The sequence below is a fragment of the Lepisma saccharinum genome, chromosome 21 (assembly GCF_977018435.1).
Source record: "Lepisma saccharinum chromosome 21, izLepSacc3.1, whole genome shotgun sequence".
In the NCBI taxonomy this organism is placed as follows: Eukaryota; Metazoa; Arthropoda; class Insecta; order Zygentoma; family Lepismatidae; genus Lepisma; species Lepisma saccharinum.
Window position 1 is genome coordinate 20,543,314 of NC_139249.1, and position 20,125 is coordinate 20,563,438.

Sequence of the window (20,125 nt, forward strand, 5' to 3'; positions counted from 1 at the left end):
GGTACGCACAATATGATTACCATATTTTTTTCGAGCCAATTTCTAGTACATATTGTTGCTCTGCGCAATGTCTTACGGGAACAACAGTATACCGACAAGTACAGTAACAAGTATCATGTGAGGCGAAAACTAGCAGATGGGTAGCCAGTTCAGCGCCAACTAGGGCATTCCTACTGGAAATCCAGTTCCGTGTGATTCGGGCTCAATATAGGGATGAACTGCTTATTACGAACCAAAAACAAGAAATCCATACTTATCAAAAGTTGATCTGTATAGCGCGTTCGGAATGAACAATGACAAACACAAGACAACATAAACCTCCGCCGAGGACTGTTCTTGAGCCAGAGTACGTTTAGTGATCGATACATGATATAGATTCATATTCAACATATCTAGTTATTCTAGTGAAATGCCTATGTGTGGATACTTTTGGTGCACCCTGTACTGCTTTCAACAATGCTTGTTGAAGAAATCACTGGATTTCCCAGTTCTGAAGTTCACAGACTAAACTTCGTATCGCTCCTTCTAACTGATAATTTATTTTTAATGCTGTTCCTAGTACCTCATGGTGTCATCATAGCACTTATAGAAAACAAAGACACAATGGTTCTTATTCGCGAGAGGTTTATATGAGATAATTACTTATTGTTGATAACAGGTAGGACAATACTATATAAGGATAGATCTTTCAGAAGGACGACCTAGCCTTTCAAGATGTTTCGTTTGATTGTGGCATCAGTCCTCGTGGCGTGCGCATTGGGTAAGTATTGCCATTTGGGACTCTTTGTATTAATCTATGGTGTGTTAAAAGTGATAATCAGGGGCGGCGTCAGGGGGTGCTTGCGCACCCCCTACGTTCAACTGAAAACACTACATACTTTCCTGTACTGGAGGCAGCCTCTATAAAGATCAGCGGCCGTTTTTTTTTCTTTCGTCAGCATTGTTGTTATGATTTTTTTTCTTCCTTTGTTTCTTCAAGTGGTCTGTTTGTGGTTTTCGATACTTGCCTACAGATCAATGTGAGTTATGTTTTTCTTTCTTTTTCTTTTGCATTGTTGATAAACTGTTTATTTTCCGCCTATTTGTTCTTCCTCACACTGGAGCAAAAAATTCAGCTGCAAGAGACCCGGGTTCCATCCCCGGCAGGAGAGAACCGGGATTTTCCCCACCTGTTCAAGCGGCTCCGGCGCCCACTCAGCGTCGTATAAAGTGGGTACCTGGAGGAAACTCTGGGCGGTAAAGGCAGCCAGGGGCGTGGTGATGATCACATCACCCCCACCTTGGACAGAGATCAAGAATGTGTGCACAGGGGAGCACTTCACTTTTTTTACTTTTACATTATTATTATTATTATTATTAATATTATTAACAATAACTATAAGAAAATATTAATGACTCATAATAAATCATTCATTTCCTCACAATAACAAACTATTTCCGAGCATTCATTGTTCAACTCCTGGTTTTGTTGAATTTTGATTTTTCCATTCAATATAATTGCATTAATTTCTTGAATATTTATTTACTGTCTCTGTCATATATAAATAATTATTATATATTATAATGAACTTCCAATGAACAGTTCATCAGCCCCTTCTTTTACAAACTTAAGCCGAATCACAAGGAACTGGATTTCCAGTAGGAATGCCCTAGTTGGCGCTGGACTGGCTACCCATTTGCTAGTTTTCGCCTCACATGATACTTGTTACCATACTTGTCGGCATATTTTTGTTCCCATAAGACCTTGCGCAGAGCAGACAATTTAAAAAAAGATGGACGAACAATTTGAAGAACGTTGTAGGAGAATTACTGCTGTTATTAAAAATTGAAAGATAAAAGTTTGGACTAGAAATTGGCTCGAAAGATAATATAGTAATCAATGCGTACTGAACAAGCTTTTTAACGAACTCGGGTATGCATATTCATACACGAGATTCGTAGGATTTATTCATTAAAGAAATATATTCAACTATCAAACATTCAATACACTTGTAATAATCAGTATTTTCATTATCGGCTAATCATATTTGTCACGTACGTACACATCTCATTGCTTTGCATAAATACCTAACGAACTGAACACGAATCATTTCTGTTACTTTTTCTCTTATCGAGAAGCGAACAAACACAAACATTCGGAAAGCACAGACAAAGAACTTTCCTTCCGCAAACTCACAGATTATCTTCACATGGGCAAACTGGTTGGCTGTTCCACAGAATTCAGTCGAGGAAAGTCAGTTGCAATTAGAACATGTCCTATTCATCAAAACCAGATAGCCAGTTCAACGCGAACTGGTAATCCAGTTCCGTGTGATTTGGCCTTTGGTCGTCTCTGATACAGCAAACTTTCCTATTCAATGCTACAGATGATATTTAATAATATATGCTTGCTTTATTTCAGCCGCACCCAAGAAAATCAACTGGTTCCCAAATGGTAGAATTGTGGGAGGAACGGAAGCAGGGCAGGGAGAATTCCCATGGCAGGTAATAAATTAATGTCAAACAATTGAAACCAGTGTTGCCAAGTGCATTGACATTTCTCCATGCACAAAAATTTGACTTTGGTATTTCCCTAAAGTAAATATTAAAGATAAATTTGACGGAGGGATTCACTCAGCTCAGTTATTTTAAACGCGCATTTTTAGAATCCGTTTCTATTAGGTTCTATTATACAGGGTGACTGGTAATTAGATGTATGCCCTGAAAGGGGTTAAAGTAGAGACAATTTGCAATAAATTTGACCATATGATACCCCATCCGAAAATTAGTAGTTTTCGAGATAATGCTCATTGTATGGAACTTATTTCAGAATTTTCTGATAGCTAACAAATAAGTGGTTCGTTGGAAAAAAAGTTTTTCCCAAATAACAATCACATGTAAGTACCGGATGGGTCTAAACTTACAAGTGATGATAAAAAAATGCACTCTTAGTTTACTTGGCAACGTATTAATAACAAAAATGGTATGACACGAAGCGTACAAATTACTTTAATTACTTCCTTGTGTCATCTGATATCCAACAAGGTACAAATGTTGCTAACATTCACATTTGTGTACAAGAAATAATACTTCATTCATCTTCATGTGAATGGAATCAATGAACAAAACAATTAAAGAACATTACACGTCTTGCTCAAAGTGGACACCTCCGTTACGAATGCAGGCACGCAGGTTTTTACGGACATTTGGTCTCGTAACTCGTGATGTGATGGTGTCTTTGACGTGTTGACCAGCTGTTAAGATCCTCTCCCTGAGCTCTTCTTGCGAGTTTACCGGTGTCTTGTAAACTGAGTCTTTCATGTGGCTCCAAATGTAGCAAGGCCTCAAATCGGGGAATCGAGCCAGCCAGGGAATAGGGCCTCCTCGGCCAATCCATTTTTTGGGGTAATTTTCATCCAGACACTGTCGCACGCCCAGGCAGAAGTATAGATGGGCGTCATCAACATTCATTTGATGGATCCATTTTTCCTGCCCCAAATCTTAAATGGCATCACTTATGAACATTTTTTGAGGCAGACACCATCACATCACGAAATACGAGACCAAATGTCCGTAAAAACCTGCGTGCCTGCATTCGTAACGGAGGTGTCCACTTTGAGCAAGACGTGTAATGTTCTTTAATTGTATTGTTCATTGATTCCATTCACATGAAGATGAATGAAGTATTATTTCTTGTACACAAATGTGAATGTTAGCAACATTTGTACCTTGTTGGATATCAGATGACACAAGGAAGTAATTAAAGTAATTTGTACGCTTCGTGTCATACCATTTTTGTTATTAATACGTTGCCAAGTAAACTAAGAGTGCATTTTTTTATCATCACTTGTAAGTTTAGACCCACCCGTTACTTACATGTGATTGTTATTTGGGAAAAACTTTTTTTTCAAGGAACCACTTATTTGTTAGCTATCAGAAAATTCTGAAATAAGTTCCATACAATGAGCAGTTTTTTCTCAATTCATCTTTTTATGTGGAAAATTGTCATTTTTTAAAGAAACAATAGAAATTCGATTATCTCGAAAACTACTAATTTTCGGACGGGGTATCATATGTTCAAATTTATTGCAAATTGTCTCTACTTTAACCCCTTTCAGGGAATACATCTAATTACCAGTCACCCTGTATAACTGTGCATTTCGAGTCAGAGAAATCGTTTTTACAGTAAATAACTGACAGTTATTGGAATTAGGAATTGGAATTTATTGTTACCAGAACTTCCAATAACTTTATTTTGAACAAAATCTCCCTCCAACATCACGGATAATATGCAACTGACCGCGAAAATAAGGTCGAAATTTGCAAAGTCGGCGGCAAATGTGTTAGAATTATTTAAGGAAGTTAGAAATCGATAATGATGTAGCCAGCGCTGTAAGGATAACGAACCGGTTGTCATTGCCTTTCACACAATGCACAGGAAACTATGCGTACAAATATTCTTATGTCCGTTATGGACTCAAACCTAGAACGTCTAACTTACAGATTTGCATTAGAACAACAGATACAAATGTTATAGTACATACCCCGTTTTAGAACATTTGTATTAATTATGTACTCTAACGCTTCTTTCAGAGAATGAGGGGGTAGGGGGGCTGTGGTTAATGCCTACCATAATTGCATCCTGAGGGTTCCAATATGGTAAAAGTGCAAAATGAGGAAATTATCAGTAAATTTGCAACCACAGCTTTATAACGCCAAAACCTTGTGCTATGCGCGTGAAACTGTATTGGTCTTATAACAATGTGCACACAGTATATACAATCATGGGCGTATTAGCCCTTATGGCAATGAAGTTCCCCGCCCCCTCCTGAGCCCCACTCCGTAATAATGTTTTGGGCCCCCTTGAACTAAAATAAATTTAAAAGGGTAGAAATTCAAAACAGATCCATTTCAATATCGTTGTGAATATCAGTAGAAAATAAAACATGTCCACTACTGGCAAGTAAAAAAAAAAAACATTAAGTAAACCTCGTATACAAGAAATTTTACAGAATAGTATTCTTAAAGGAAGAAAATAGGTAACAGCATGCATTAAAATAATGTATCTTCTAACATAAAATTAAGATACGTGAAATAAAAAAAGGAAAATAGTAAAACAAATAATACTCCCACTCATATTCATGTTGACATTAAAATTGCGCGGTTGTTTTTGTACTAACATTATATATTTGTGACGTTGGCTATTTGTGGACAGGGTCCAAAAGGGGGGGGGGATCTTTAAGAAGCGAAACTGTCTGAATGAAAATTAGCGTTAAAAATATCTTCATTATTGGAACCGGAAATGGTCCACAAAGATACTTAGCCTTTCTGACTTTGTCGCTACTGCCAAGGCTGCCCACAGAATTTTTCTCAGGGGGGGGAGGGGCAGCAGTGCTTAAAGTGGGGGAAAGGTGGGGTGATGTTTTCTCCCGGTTAATATGAATTATATGAGTCTTTCTAGAAATCTCAGAAGGGCAAGTGCCCCTCCTGCCCGCCCTCTGCGGGTGCCCTTGCCTACAGATATGTTTGTTTAAGCGGAAGCGACCAAGAAGATTTATCTAATAAAGCAGGTTAATATTCCATCAATTGAGCATAAAACGTGTTCAATACAAAGTGTACCATCATTCTCACATTATAAAAAGAAAGCACACTATCTACGTTACTTAAAACTAAGTAGTGGGAAAGTACCTATTATAAACTCAAGAAATGATGAGCCCCCCTCAAGCAGGTTTGGCTATACTTAAAACAAGCTCAACATGAGCATATGAGCTTTTTGCTCTAGTGTAGAACCCTGCCTAATCCAAGATTTTTGTAAAAATGCCCTCATGGATTCCATGAGAAATGAAGAGCCCCCTCGGATTGATGAGGCTACACTTATAAAAGGTACTTCTGTGAGATTGTTGTCCATAATCCTGTCAAAAATATGCCCCTCTTGATATTTTTTTTGGCCACACTTAAAAGTAGACCACTCACACCCACATACACACCCATATACACACCAACAACCACCCATATACACACATATTTACTTCCAGTTTAAGTTTAATTGGACCCCAGCCTCAACTTGCATATCCAATATTAAAACAATGCAATATGCAGAGACCCTCTAGAATTGCTCCGTGACTCTCTCATTTCTTACATCATAAACATATGATTTTTCTCCTATGAGAATAACACTACATATGGTGTCATCAGGTAATGCCTCATGGAATTCACAGATAATTTTAATATTTGTTCTGTCATTCACCACAACTTGTTTTCTTTTTGAAGTGTTGATTACAAACATGGGTCTCTGTGCTTTGAATTCATCTGGTGTGTAATACATGTCAGTATTGCCAGTTGTGACCCTTTTGAAGGATGTAAATGCCTCATATAATTTAAGGAAATCATTCTTGGACATGTCTAAATTGTAATTTTCTCTAGGAAATACCTCATTTCTGCCATTTTTAAGATATATGTTCTTGATGTTGCAGTTATCAAATTTGCTTGAATTTTTTTCCTGATTGTTGTGTCTTCCAGTCTGAAACAATACCACTACAAAATCAGGCATGTCATATTGAATACTGGAGAATGAATTTGTAGCATCAAACTCATAATATGTACCAGATGCGGGCTTCTGTACGCATTGATATGTATAAAATTGCAGAGGAATTTGTGGATTTTTTATTATATCAGCTTTGTATTTAAGAGCATAACTGGCCTCATACTCAACAACAGGGATTCTTAGCTCCATAGTCTGAATAATGCATTTGCCTGCATCTGGTAGGGTATTAGGCAGAGCTTCTCCTGTGGGGTTTATTGCACTGTACCTCATCAAAGCATTATTATCGTTTGCAGCTCTTCTAAATGTGATTCTTAACCCACCCTTCCACATAATTTCTTTGTAATCTGAGAAGAATCCTGGCAACAGGCGCATGGGGAACAGCACTGTGTGGTTCTTAGATAATATCTTATCACCAGCCTCAAATCCCCCGATTTTGTAATATGAAGCCTCGGTTTTGGATAATTTTAATGTGGCCAAAGCTGTGGAGGTAATGCCGGGATAATCCACTCTGTTTATAACAACGCCATGCTTTCTGATCTCAATTTCAGAGAATAGATGTGGCACAAAATTGTCTACAAGTCTTATATTAGAATTTGCCGGATAATCGGTACCATCGAGCTTTACAACATCAAATTTGATGTATAGATCTGCTCTGTGAGGGTGTATAAATCCATCCCCTACATCAAGATCAACCTCAATCTCTGTGTTGGGTTGATTTAAATTTGCAAATGTCCTCCTGTTTGGGGGGAATGATTGTAGCTCATAACTCTCAATATTTTCCATTTTCTTCTTGTATGTATTTTTATTTAAATATTAATCTCTATGATTGCAGTTGTTGTGGCTCCAGCAAAATCAACTAATTCTTCTTTTTCATTAGTGACCATCAATTCAATATAATCTATTCTATTATGGCACACAGGAAAATATAACGTTGGGGATGGATTGTAGATGATGGGCTCCATAAATTCAGAATTAGGTTTGAATGTTGCAATGATGCCAGTTTGTTTGTGAGTGCCTATGCCATTTGATTTGGTGATCATACCCTCAGCCACATTGCAGTGAATATTCAGAGTCTCTATGGCTAAGAATTTGGGTATATTCATAGCAGTGTGTTTGATGCCTGGTTCAAGTTTTGTGTTGTTCTCAAAGCCTAACAGCTCTCCTATGGTACCCAGATCTACTGTTTCTGTGGCAGATACAATTTCTACCCTGTGAGTGACAGAATTTTGACTTAACACTACACCTCTGGGTAATTGAGCATTTAGAGTGGATAGATTATACTGCCCTGGAGTAATGACAATTTTTTCATCCCCTACTGCAATTGTATTGTTGTGGTGTGTAATATTAGGGATCAGGTACATGCCATAAAATGCTCTGAGAGCTATTGTTTTGGGATATACAATATCATCATGCAATTTGAGTTTCAATATTGAATTTTGGCTGGTGAGATGGAATACCCCCATGATGTTTCAGATACCACAAGGCTTTTTGAAAATCTTCAATTGATGGTTTATTTATTTGAGACATGTATCTAAGAACAGATAAACACAAATGTCCGCAATTAACATCTTTGAAGTTTTGAACACGGGCATTATTGTAATAAAGATTAGGTGATTTTAGATATTTTATTAAATTTTCAGGTGGAACACCTCCAAATGAATCAAACACAAATGCCTCATTGTTTAAATATTTAAGATAACAGATCCAGTGAGTGCCCTGATTTTTGTACTCATCCAAATTAACAATGCCACACTCTTTGTTGAGTGGTTGTTCTGGCAAAGAATCAGACATGTACACACCTCTAAAATGTTTGATGCCCAATGGCTTGATTAAAGCTTCAATATCTTGGTTTGTAAGCGGCTCTTGTTTTTTTTAAACTTATTCATGGCTCTTTTAACACCTTTGCCTTGTTTCTCCATTGCCAGGTTATGGCGCCTCTGCTCATCTAATTCTGCCCTATTCTTCTTGGCATCAATTACTGTTTTTGCTATGGCGGCTGAACCCCCAGCCAAGCTCCCCACAGCCCCGAGAGCAGCTAAGATGGCAGGGATGGTAAATATAAATCCCCCCACATGTGATTTTTTTCTTGATTGCTGTAATTTTTTTAATTGGGGGGTACTAAGCAACAATTTCATACCATGGCCCTTTGCAAGACAAGAATTTTTTTTCTTGCGCTGTTTTTTGGTCAAAAGACTGTCAATAGTTTTAAGAGATTTGAGACCTGCATAAGGTATTTGATACATAACACCCTTGGCCTTCATTGTAGGTTTATTATATACATATTCACAACCCCCACCCCAGTTTTTGTTTGGTATTCATAGCTATGGTGGTTCCCAATGCTGCTATTTTTTCCCTCAAAGATGCATCTTTGCTTACAAATCTGCCAAATGCAGCCTCTTCTAATTTCTTGTCTGCAACATGTCTCTTGTCAAGATCGGAATGTGTGTTGTATGCTATGTCATGGTCTCTACAAGCAGCATCTAAGGGATTAACACCAGGATCACCTCTGTTTAATCTATGGTCCAATTTTGTGCCTGGACCACAATATTGATAGCCTGGAATGTGTAGTTCAAATGGCAACTTGTTTATAATGTCATTAACAAGGCCCCGACCCTCAGAAATATTCCAAAATTTGGGGGGTAGAGTATTAATAATTTTTATGAGATATCCAATCCCCTTAGTGTCATTCACTATAAAATTAGACAATTTGGTGCTTATCATGTCCATAATTCCAACCTTTTCATTGTAAAAATTGTGGTTCCCAGCATTTTCTTCCCCAGCTATCACCAATAACCTATCTACAAGTTTCCTGACATCATCAACCCACACAAATTCTTTGGGCAGGGTGTTGTATTGTTTGATTCCACTGCCAGTCTTGATTTGTGACCATATGGGCTTGATTAAATTATTGTATTTTGCTCCACTGCTCGACTTGACTCTTTTTTGTGTGGGATCATTGTTCTGGTATAGAGCATCTGATTTTATTAATATTTCTTTGTAATCCTCATAATCCTGATCTGTATAGCTGCCAGGCCTTTTCCTAGTCATCAGTTCCCACAATCCAGGTGTTCCGGAGTACTTAACAAAAGCACCTTTTTCTCCAAGTCGAGATTCTGAATATACAATTATATCATCTCCCATAAATGTTACTCTGAAATTGCCAATTCTATGTATGATGCTGCCATCAAGCTCTGTGTCAGCATATAAGCCAAACACCTCATCTTTATTGTCTTTAGGTGTGGTTAAATATTTTTGAGCAAGAAGACCCAATTCAATAGGATCCTGACTAGCCTCAATTCTTCTAGGAGCAATAGGACTAGGTGTATGAATACTTGAAAGTGGGGTGAATGGATAATCTAATATGTTCCTTGCAGCTAAAGGTACAAGCTCTGTGAGCAAATTTTGATTTTGCTCTGTAACAGTTTTGATATTTTTACCTAAATTATTAATAGCATCAATTACAGGCTGTTCTGTTTGTTTGTGTTTTTCATAAATTCCACGGTTCTCTGATTTCCATCCCTTAAATCTTTTTACAAGATAATCTCTTAACTTAAGGTCATCAATGATTGGCCTTTTCATGTTTATTTATATACGTCTCTACGTCTAGAAAATTGTTAATTTTATTTCTGTATTTGCCACTATTGGGTGTTCTTGTCATATCAATTGTGACAAACCCATAACTGTCCTGGTTCCAGCACTTGCTGCAAAATTTAGAAAAATCATTGTAGCTCAAGTCCCCACCTACACATTCATCATGTATGTGTTTGAGGTTGGTATGATCCTGATGAAACACACATATAAAATTGCTGTTGTCTCGGATCAGTTGCTTCGGTATTTTTGAAAAAGTCTGTGCCAGGTAGAAGCAATCAATGTTTTTGTGCCGGCCCTGTGTAAAGAAATTTCTAACCTTGTTTTGATTATCCAATATAATGTCATCAAACACAACAACAGAATTATCGAGACATTCATGAAGTGGCTTAACATCTGGTTCAAAAGTGGCAATATCCAATCCATCATATAGCTTCATCAGCTGCTGATATTTTAATTGTTCCAAGCTCTTAGAAAAAATATACAAGTGCCTGTTTTTCCAGTCTAACCAGTTGGGTGCCAATAAAAAATTATCAACCATTAGTGTAGTTTTACCACAAGCAGATGGCCCAACAATAAGACACCTAATATTATCAGGTAACAATTTGCCATTTCTCTTATTCTGTTTTTCAGGTTCTGGCAGCCTTTTTATAACATCCCAGGTGCTCATATTATTATTTTGTTTGCATCGATCCAGCTGTGTTCTGGAAGTCCTAGCCATTTGACAAATAATTTGTTGCCTTTTCTGCGGATGATTTTTTCTATGAGATATGTGTCAGGCTGTTTAGTTTTGCTGAGCTCTTGTTCATAGAACCTGCCTTTGAGAATTTCTCCTCGGTGATCCTTTATTATATATGTGTTAAGGGTCCCGGGTTTAACTTGAACCACTGTAAATAATTCAGTGCTCCAGTTTCTAGTAAAGCCTCTTTTGAATAAGTGCTTATATTTGCTGATTCTTACTTGATCACCCACCCTGTATTTGGCCTTTCTTATTGTTGGCTGATATCTAGGATAATAAACAGTGCTGATCAATTTTTGCTCATCAGATGAAGTTACTTCAGAGGGTTTCATGTTGATTGTGGAATGGACCGAGTTGTTATATTTTTGTAGAAGTTCTGGAAGAATATTAATCCATTTATAATTACCTTGAAGTGTAAATTGTTTATACATAAGATTTTTTAGGGTTCTGTTGAATCTCTCTACAATTGAGGCCTTGAGGTCACTGTAACTCGAATAATGTTTTATTGCCTGGCTTTTAATAAATTGTTGAAACACTGAATTATAAAATTCTTTGCCATTATCTGTTTGCAAATATCGCGGGGATCTTCCACTCTGATTGATGATTGTTCTCAAAGCTTCTCTAACACATTTTCCAGTCTTGGATTTGAGTGGTACAGCCCAGGCAAATTTTGAAAATGTATCTATTACAGTAAGTAGATACTTGTAGCCCTTGTTGATTTTGTCTAAGTTTTTCAACTGTCCACTTGCAATTTCAATCAAGTCCCCCTGCCATAAATCATCTATGCTTTTTGTGACTACTGGGAGTCTCTTAAAATTATGTCTGGCCTGTCTGTGTAATTCATCAACAATAATTTGTCTAGACATAATATGTAAACAAGAATATTGCAACTATGGGGTGTTCAGCAGCTGATACTGCAGGATTTTCTAAATATAATTTGTCCCCTATATGTATTTTAAATTCCAAAGAGCCATCATCTTCAGTATAGGCTGTTTCCAATGTATTGGGATCTGTAAAATCCTCCAATTCTACACTGGTGATTTTCACTTTGTTCTCAGCATTTGTTATTGATAAGGTGGGGAAGTGGTGTGCCTGTGGTTGAAGCCAATATTTGATCTTGATTGGTCTCAATGTGCCCCCAACAAAAAAATGATAATAAAATTGTGCAGGGGACAGCATATATATTTTGCCACCTGGTGTAAATGGAGAATCATATTCTTTGTTGGGGATGCTGTACAATTCAAGAATTACTGTATGTTTTGGATTTTCAATTATGCCTGTTATTTCCTTTTCTGCTGTGAGCAATCTGCTTGTTACAGATTCAAGGTGCTCATTGATAGTCCTAACAACATCATCATGGCCCGGCTTGATTTTTATGTCCACAGCAAGTCTCTTGTATTGCTGCACAATTTCTTGAAGCTGGGTGGCAAAAACAGACAGAGCATTTGCTTGATTGGATTCCATGGTCCCTAGCTGTTGCTTGATATTAGCTACAATTTGTTGCAAATTTTCAACAACTGCCAATTTTGAATTTTGAGCTGTAAGATCATGGACCTGTATTCTGATATCCTCAAACAGGGCATGCAATTCATTAATATGTTGATTGGTTGGTAGAGTGGCCACTGTCTGAGTGAGATGTTTGATTTCTGCTTGGATATTCTTGATATCTTCTGATTTCAATATCCGATTCACTGCCCTCTTAATATTTTTAAGTTCCTGTGATGTAGGAAGATTTGAGACTGTATTTTGCAAAAATTCAAGTGCCAATTTCACATTGTGTAATTCAGAAGCATCAGCCACATTTTGCATAGCATTTTGGAGCAGGGCTATATCTGCCTGAGAGGGTGTGGATTGTTGTAAAATTTCAAGTTTTGTTTGGATATCATCTATCAAGTGATGAAAATGAGACAGTTCAGATTCAGTGTTGAGGTTTTCAAGCTTTGTGATTTGTTGCTGGACACTGATGAGTGTGTCTACAATCCCAGGCAATCTGGATTCTAGTACATTTGCCAAATCACTTTGCACTGCTGCTATTGTACCTTCAAGATGGGTTATGGAACTTTGAATTTTTCCAAAATCTTCATATGTTTCAAGTTGCAGCTTAATATTGGCCACACTCCGAGTTATTGTATTCAAAGCATCAGAAGATGGCAAGTTGTTCATAAAATTTTCAAGTGTCTCAATTTTTTCTTTAACCTCGGCTATGGCATTGTTCAGAGGGTCCAGATTAGGTATTTGGAGTGACTGAATCTGTTCCTTTAGAGTGGAAATCACTAGATCAAAATCTTCTTGTGATTTTATGCTTTTGACAATTGTTTGGAGCTGTGCCTGGACATTATTTATTTGCTCTTCCAATTGTTGTTTCAATTGCTCAGAGTTGGTGGCCTGGGTCTTAAATCTGGCTTGAAGAGCTGCTACAGCTTCTTCTAAACTTTGAAAATTATCCAATGTGGCCAAATCAGTATATTTCTGAAGCAGCAATTTGAGTTCTGAGTCAATTTTAAGAAGAGGGTCCATGCATTGTGATTGCAAATTTGTAATTTCTAATTGAAGACTGGCATTGAGTGTGGTTTGTAAAGCTTGTAAATCACTTCTTAATTTCTTGACTCTGACATCAAGCATCAAAATCTCATCACTGTGATCTTCATGCCTTGTATGGCCAAAAATATCATTAGGCATTTTGTTTAGTGGTTATTTATTATTGAATATCTGATTCTTAATTCTATAAAAAAGGGTATAAGCTTGTCATATGATCCAGGGACCTCAATATATAAGCAGTCACCAGCAGAAACAGTATAAACAGTGCCAGAAATCATGTTTGAGTGCTTAATTCTGTAAATATTTCTCCCTACTGAAATTTTAACATCACCCTCAGGGGTTGTAATAAATTGCAATTGCCCACCTACAGGTAATTGGTAATGATTTAAATTATTGTTAAATATGTACAATGTTTTGCCTGTTTCATCATCAACATCTGTAAATATGCTGTTCAGATGAATAATTAACAAGCCACTCAGTTTAGACTGCATATCAGAAGAGGGTTGTGGTGTTGGCAGCTCCATAGTAGCCTGTTTTTTGAACCCAAATAAGTTCATAGGCATGTTTATTTATTTCAAATCATGCTCTGTAATTGGGCATTGATTCCCATTTTTCAAATCACAATGACCCCATGGTAAAGTATGTATGCCACATGATAAAATGCATCTCTTATCATCATGTGGGTCCAGAGCCACTTTTCTTACAATATTGCTTGTCAATAAGTGATCCACACTCTGAATTCTGGATTCAGATGTTTTGATTAAATTCTGGGATTTGAGGCAATTTTTGTAATCCTCAAAGCCAAGCTCTTTGTCAACAGTCACTTTGCCAATGCCCTTGGCTTTTTTGACAACAGCACTACATGTTTTAAAACTGTACATCTTGGCACTTAACCCAGCAAATTCCACAATAACATCACCAAGTGTCTCATCTTTTAACTTGCCGGGCACTTTTTTGTTGTGGGGTTGAATATTCAAATAGCCTGGCAATTCACTGGTATCAAAGTATTGAAACAATTCAGGCTGTGCCATATCTTGATAAACATCTTCTGTTTTAATATCAAGAACAAAACTATCCGTGTCCATGTATATCAGTTTTACTCTATCACCATAAAAAGGTTTGAACACATCATAATACAATTGTAACATATGTAATTTGGCCAATTCCAATATTACAGCCCCTACATAAATAGGTTTATCAAACTTAATTTTTTTTTTCATGTTGAAAAGTGCCATATTTTCATCATAAATTCTTCTGTAATTGAAATTAGGCTTTGCAACCAATTTTTTGCTCAGGCTGGGGTCAGTAATTATTTTAACATCGGTATGTTTTCTGACATTTTCAATTGTTTTGCCATACACAGAATTGACCATCAATTTAAACAAGCCCTTATCAAATTGGCTCTTTGCAGATGTTCGAAGCTCCGTGTTTGTATCAATGTATGGTTTCAACCATTCTGAGTGCCTGAACCTCAAAACTTTTCTAACTTTGGTCACTTGAACACCATGTTTCATCAGGAACTGGAGGTTCTTGTAATATATGACATAGCCCTGTTTTGCCTCCAGTGTCATCATGAGCTTCTTCTGTTTAGAGCCAGGTGAGCACTGAACCTCGGGAATTGGGGGCAGATCAGAAAATTTCTTATGTAAATGATTAGGAATTGCCAGATCAACCTCTAAGAAGAGGCCATTTTCACGGTCATCAAACTTCTGAAGATCCTCAATATTGAAATCTTCGACCCATTCAAGCCCTGCATATGGCAGTTTATCCATCATAGCGTGACCATAGAGGCTGTTGGCATCTACATACACTATATAATTTGATGGCCGTGCTGGATCATAATCAGGCATATATTTGTTATTTGCTCTGGCATATCTCTGGGAACATTGCACCATGCCTCCTCTTATACCTTGCTCCATAAACAAGTACATATCTTGATCTGGGATCAAATCCAATTGCATGTTAGTGTTTAAAAACATTGCAGCCCATGCTAGGCCCGGGGCACTGAAAAAATACACTGGGTCCAGTCCATAATTTTGCATTGAAGATTTTCTGAATGCCTGCATTATATCAGCTAAGAGGGTCACATCAAGTTTCAAATATGCCATGTGATAATCACCAAATGTCTGGCATTTTAAATTGTTCCACATCAATTGGGCATGGTGATAATCTTCATCAGTGATTCCAGATCCTCTGATTTTGCTGTAAAACTGTTCTTGTGGAGGCAGGGAGCACTCATCAAATTTAGAAAAATCTGTAACATAATCATAGGGATATACACCCTTCCGCCTAATTAATTTCAGATCCTGATTTGGAAACAAGGCACGTGTGATTTTGAATTGATCATCAGATAATTGAGTGGCCAGTGTATCCAGGCTAGCAGATAAAAATCTGTAAGAATCAAGAAATCTTATGTGAATAGGAACACCATTAACTTTAATTGTTTTGCTAATAGATATATATTTTTCATCATTTTCAGCTAAAATATTTAAATTCTGCTTCTCAAACCCCTCATATCTGATCAAATGATGAAAATCATAATTGGATGCTCCATGACAAAATATGGGGACAAATCTTGGTCTCTTGATCTTAATATTACAGCTATTACACAGGGCCATTTTGAATTTACCATCTGTATGAGAATGGTGTTTCACCTTGATATTTGTATCTGAAAATTCAGAATCACATACCGGGCATTTTTCTGCATTGTTGAAATCTTCAATCTGTTTCTCTGTTAAAGGCAACATGGGTTTTGATTTTAATAAAATGTTAGATGCTATGTCACGGCACTCATTTTCTATTCTATGTGCAAATATTTTGATGGCATCTGGTCCCATGTATGAATATTCTTTACTAACAACACCATCCTGTACAACCACATAACAAAAGCTGGAAGGTTCATGTAGCTGGTATGGTGTAATTGAAGATTCTTCAGGATCTGGATTGCAGGATGCAAGAGATTTGAGGATTGATTCAAAATCACAGAGAATATATACTGGGTGTTCCAACAAGGCTTCAAACTTTTTGAATTTGCAATTCTCACTTGGCATTGGCATCACCATATGAACAGGTTTATGATTTTTACAGTATTTCAGATGCTCAATTAACTTGTTTTTTGCAATTTCTGCATTCTTTTTACAAACACCATTTATTATTTTTTTACCATCAAATACACATAAACATCTTCTGCACAACTTGAATATTGTATTGGATTTGTCTAGTTGTGTTCTCACTAAAGCTTCAAGATTATGTATCAGAGTATAATGATATGTGCCATCCCCTTCAATTAAGAGCAGATCAATCGGAATAGCAGATTCATCATCAAATGTACTGATTCTGAGAGGTTCTATGGAGCAATTGCCAGTGGAACAAGTAAATACATTAATAGATAATTGTTTGCCATTAATATCCCGGGCCTTTTTTTCAAATTTATCAATATTCTGTACAGACATTGGATATTCTAAACCCTCCATTGCATCGTCAAAATCATGTTCATGTTGTTTGTAATAATTTATTCTCTGAGGATTCCTTGAAACTGGAAACAAAGCAGCTAATATACACCACAAAAAGCATTTCTGGTCGGTATTTTCAATATTAACCACGGCTCTTCTGTTTTTAATATTATCAGGTAATGGCAAATATGTAGATCCTTGTAATGGAGTGAATTCAGAAATATTAACATAGAGCCTGTGTGGAGAGCCGCATAGGCTCCATCCAGACTCTTTTGCCTCAAATTCAGAGTGTTTAATATTCAATTGATCCATCAACCTGCTTATTATTGTGTCTGAATTTGCATTTGAATATACAGGTACAGTTGCTGTTATGTGGGGCTGTGTAAATTTTGTGCCGTTTGGTTTCTTATATTGTGTAAACAATTTGAGGGACAGCTTATAAGGGCTATTTTGTGCATTTAGAATTGCCTGCACATCAGGATTTACACTGTTCAAAAAATTCTGAATACCACATCTTGGCTCTGATACAAACCGATAATCCCTAAGTTGGGCATTAAAACTGCTATGGATAGGTTCATAGCGTGGCTGCTTTGCTGCTCTGGCATTAACAGGTACTTCATGTTTCCTTTTCAGACCAGATGTAGATGCTTGTGGGGGCAATGTTGATGACTGTGCAGAACAAGTATTTTTATGTGTATATGTGAAGTATTGCATGTTATATTTTCTATTGCATTTGGGGCAAATTTTTGTAGGGGTTCTGTATTTATCTGGGTTACAATTCCTTTGGTGTCTGGCCCAATTGGGGCTGGATATATTCTTATTGCATTGATTACAATATTTTTGATTCGGCATTTTTGTTGTTGGTTTATTATATATATTTCCTGGGCTTCAATTCAAAACTCTATGCTGGATAAGTTGGGTTCAGCACTGTGCTTTGTGTGTGTGTATGTATGTGTATGTGTTAATATTTTTGGCTTTGGTATTTATATACAATTTCTTGGGATTCAAATCAAAACTCTATGCTGGATCAGTTGGGTTCAGCAGTGTGATTTGTAATTCAATTTATACAAATCTGCAATTAAAAAATATGAGCAGCACTGGAACAATACAACCTTACTCTTCAACAGCTCTTACAATACTGGCTGATATGCAATGCAAAATCTCTTTATATACCCTAAGCACGGACCGCATTGAAACAATAAGCCAATCAGAATATAACACATAATCACATTATGTCATAAGCACCCAATCAGAAAACAACACATCTGAAACAATAGGCCAATCAGAATATAACACATAATCACATTATGTCATAAGCACCCAATCAGAAAACAACACGTATCTAATAATTTATTGCACAGCATGATGCAATATAAATAAACCAGAAATAGGCCACAACTTGGCCACAAATAGACCGGAAGTGGTCAAACCGGAAGTGGAATGGAAGTAGTCAAACCGGAAGTAAACCGGAAGTGGACCGGAAGTAAACCGGAAGTGGACCGGAAGTAGACCGGAAGTGGACCGGAAGTGGACCGGAAGTAAATATGTATGTGTGGGTGGGTGTGGGTGTATGTGGGTGTGTATATGGGTGTGTATGTGGGTGTGAGTGGTCTACTTTTAAGTGTGGCCAAAAAAAATATCAAGAGGGGCATATTTTTGACAGGATTATGGACAACAATCTCACAGAAGTACCTTTTATAAGTGTAGCCTCATCAATCCGAGGGGGCTCTTCATTTCTCATGGAATCCATGAGGGCATTTTTACAAAAATCTTGGATTAGGCAGGGTTCTACACTAGAGCAAAAAGCTCATATGCTCATGTTGAGCTTGTTTTAAGTATAGCCAAACCTGCTTGAGGGGGGCTCATCATTTCTTGAGTTTATAATAGGTACTTTCCCACTACTAAACTATCATGCAAAAGATTTCATGCAATTAAACAATCAGATCAGTTACCTTCTCAATGAAAATATAACAACTTGTAACTTTTTATAGCGTTTTATATTTCAAGTTGCTCACTGATGATAGTATAAAAATGTGTAACAGAATGCGATTTCAATTTTTCAACATTTACAAAATGTGCTGCTCGTTGCGCAACAAATTCTTCAAAGAGTTGATGTAGCATATCCTCACGCAAATTAATAAAAGTCCGATTAAAGGCAGTTTTCTCAAGATTCATTTAAAAAATATATTAAAAGTAAAGTGATAAAAAAGTGTTCCCCTGTGCATAGCACCACGCCATGAAGGCGTATAGGGGGTGTGGGGGTAACGCCCCACACTTTCTTGATCCGGTCGTGAGTGGGGGTGATGTGATCAGCATCACGCCCCTGACCGCCTTTACCCCCCAGAGTTTCCCCCAGGTACCCATGTTATTCGACGCTGGGTAGGCGCCGGAGCCGCTTCCAACGTTAGAAAAGTTCCCGGATTTGAACCGGCCGGGGATCGAACCCGGGACCTTGAGCATGGTAGTCAGACACGTTACCGACTGAGCCACCGCGGCCACTACAAGATATAATTATTATAAAAATATTTCTTGCAAAGTTTATCAAAAATGATTTATAATTAGGCCTATTAACGCCAATAACGTTACATTACAGAACAGATCATTTAGTGATTTGACTCTAGAAAGTTACCTCGACAATCTTCCACAATCCTAGAAACTTTTACGATTTCCATTCTACTTTCATAAATACTAATTATTCGTTTGGAACACTTTAATAAGTTACATTTACTCAAAACAAGGACATCCGGTCATCTCGGCCGTAATAATCGCACCGAAAAAGTAATGCGCATTATTTAAAAATCCCAAATAGACACGTATGAACCGTGATCACAAATGCACGAATTAAACAAGCTTGGTCCTACTTGTGTTCACCCATAAACCCTTTACAAATATGTTAAGAAAGAGTATACATAGGGTTGCCAGACGTCCCGTATATACGGGATTGTCCCCTTTTTTAAAGAAATGTCCTGGTATCCCGGAAAATGTTCTCGGGACGCCCATTTGTCCCGTATTTAGCTAAAGAAATAACGAATTCAAATTTCAAAAACATTTTATACATCATATTTTCTATGATGACTGTTCAGTGGACCAAGAACGAAATCGGCTGGAATTAGCAACAGTGGAAAGCATATTGCAAGTTCTAGTGAATTAGAATAAGTCATGTTTTGAATTTTATAGTAATGCATTCGAAAAAAATGTCCTTTTAAAGGATGCCAAGAGTTCGCTCAAATATTAATACATTTTGCCAAAATGTTAAAAATTAGGGATTAACAATGCTTTAAACAG

At 37.1% G+C, this 20,125-nt stretch overlaps 1 protein-coding gene across 1 annotated transcript in view; it reads left to right on the forward strand.

The window, feature by feature from the left end:
- Positions 1-714: 714 nt before the first annotated feature.
- The window catches only part of LOC146004472 (trypsin 5G1-like), a 37,021-nt gene continuing 17,610 nt past the window's right edge, over positions 715-20,125 (forward strand). The window contains exons 1-2 of the mRNA XM_083143329.1: positions 715-760; positions 2,402-2,484. Coding sequence (XP_082999455.1) covers positions 715-760; positions 2,402-2,484 — 129 coding nt within the window. The remainder of the gene's footprint in view (positions 761-2,401; positions 2,485-20,125) is intronic.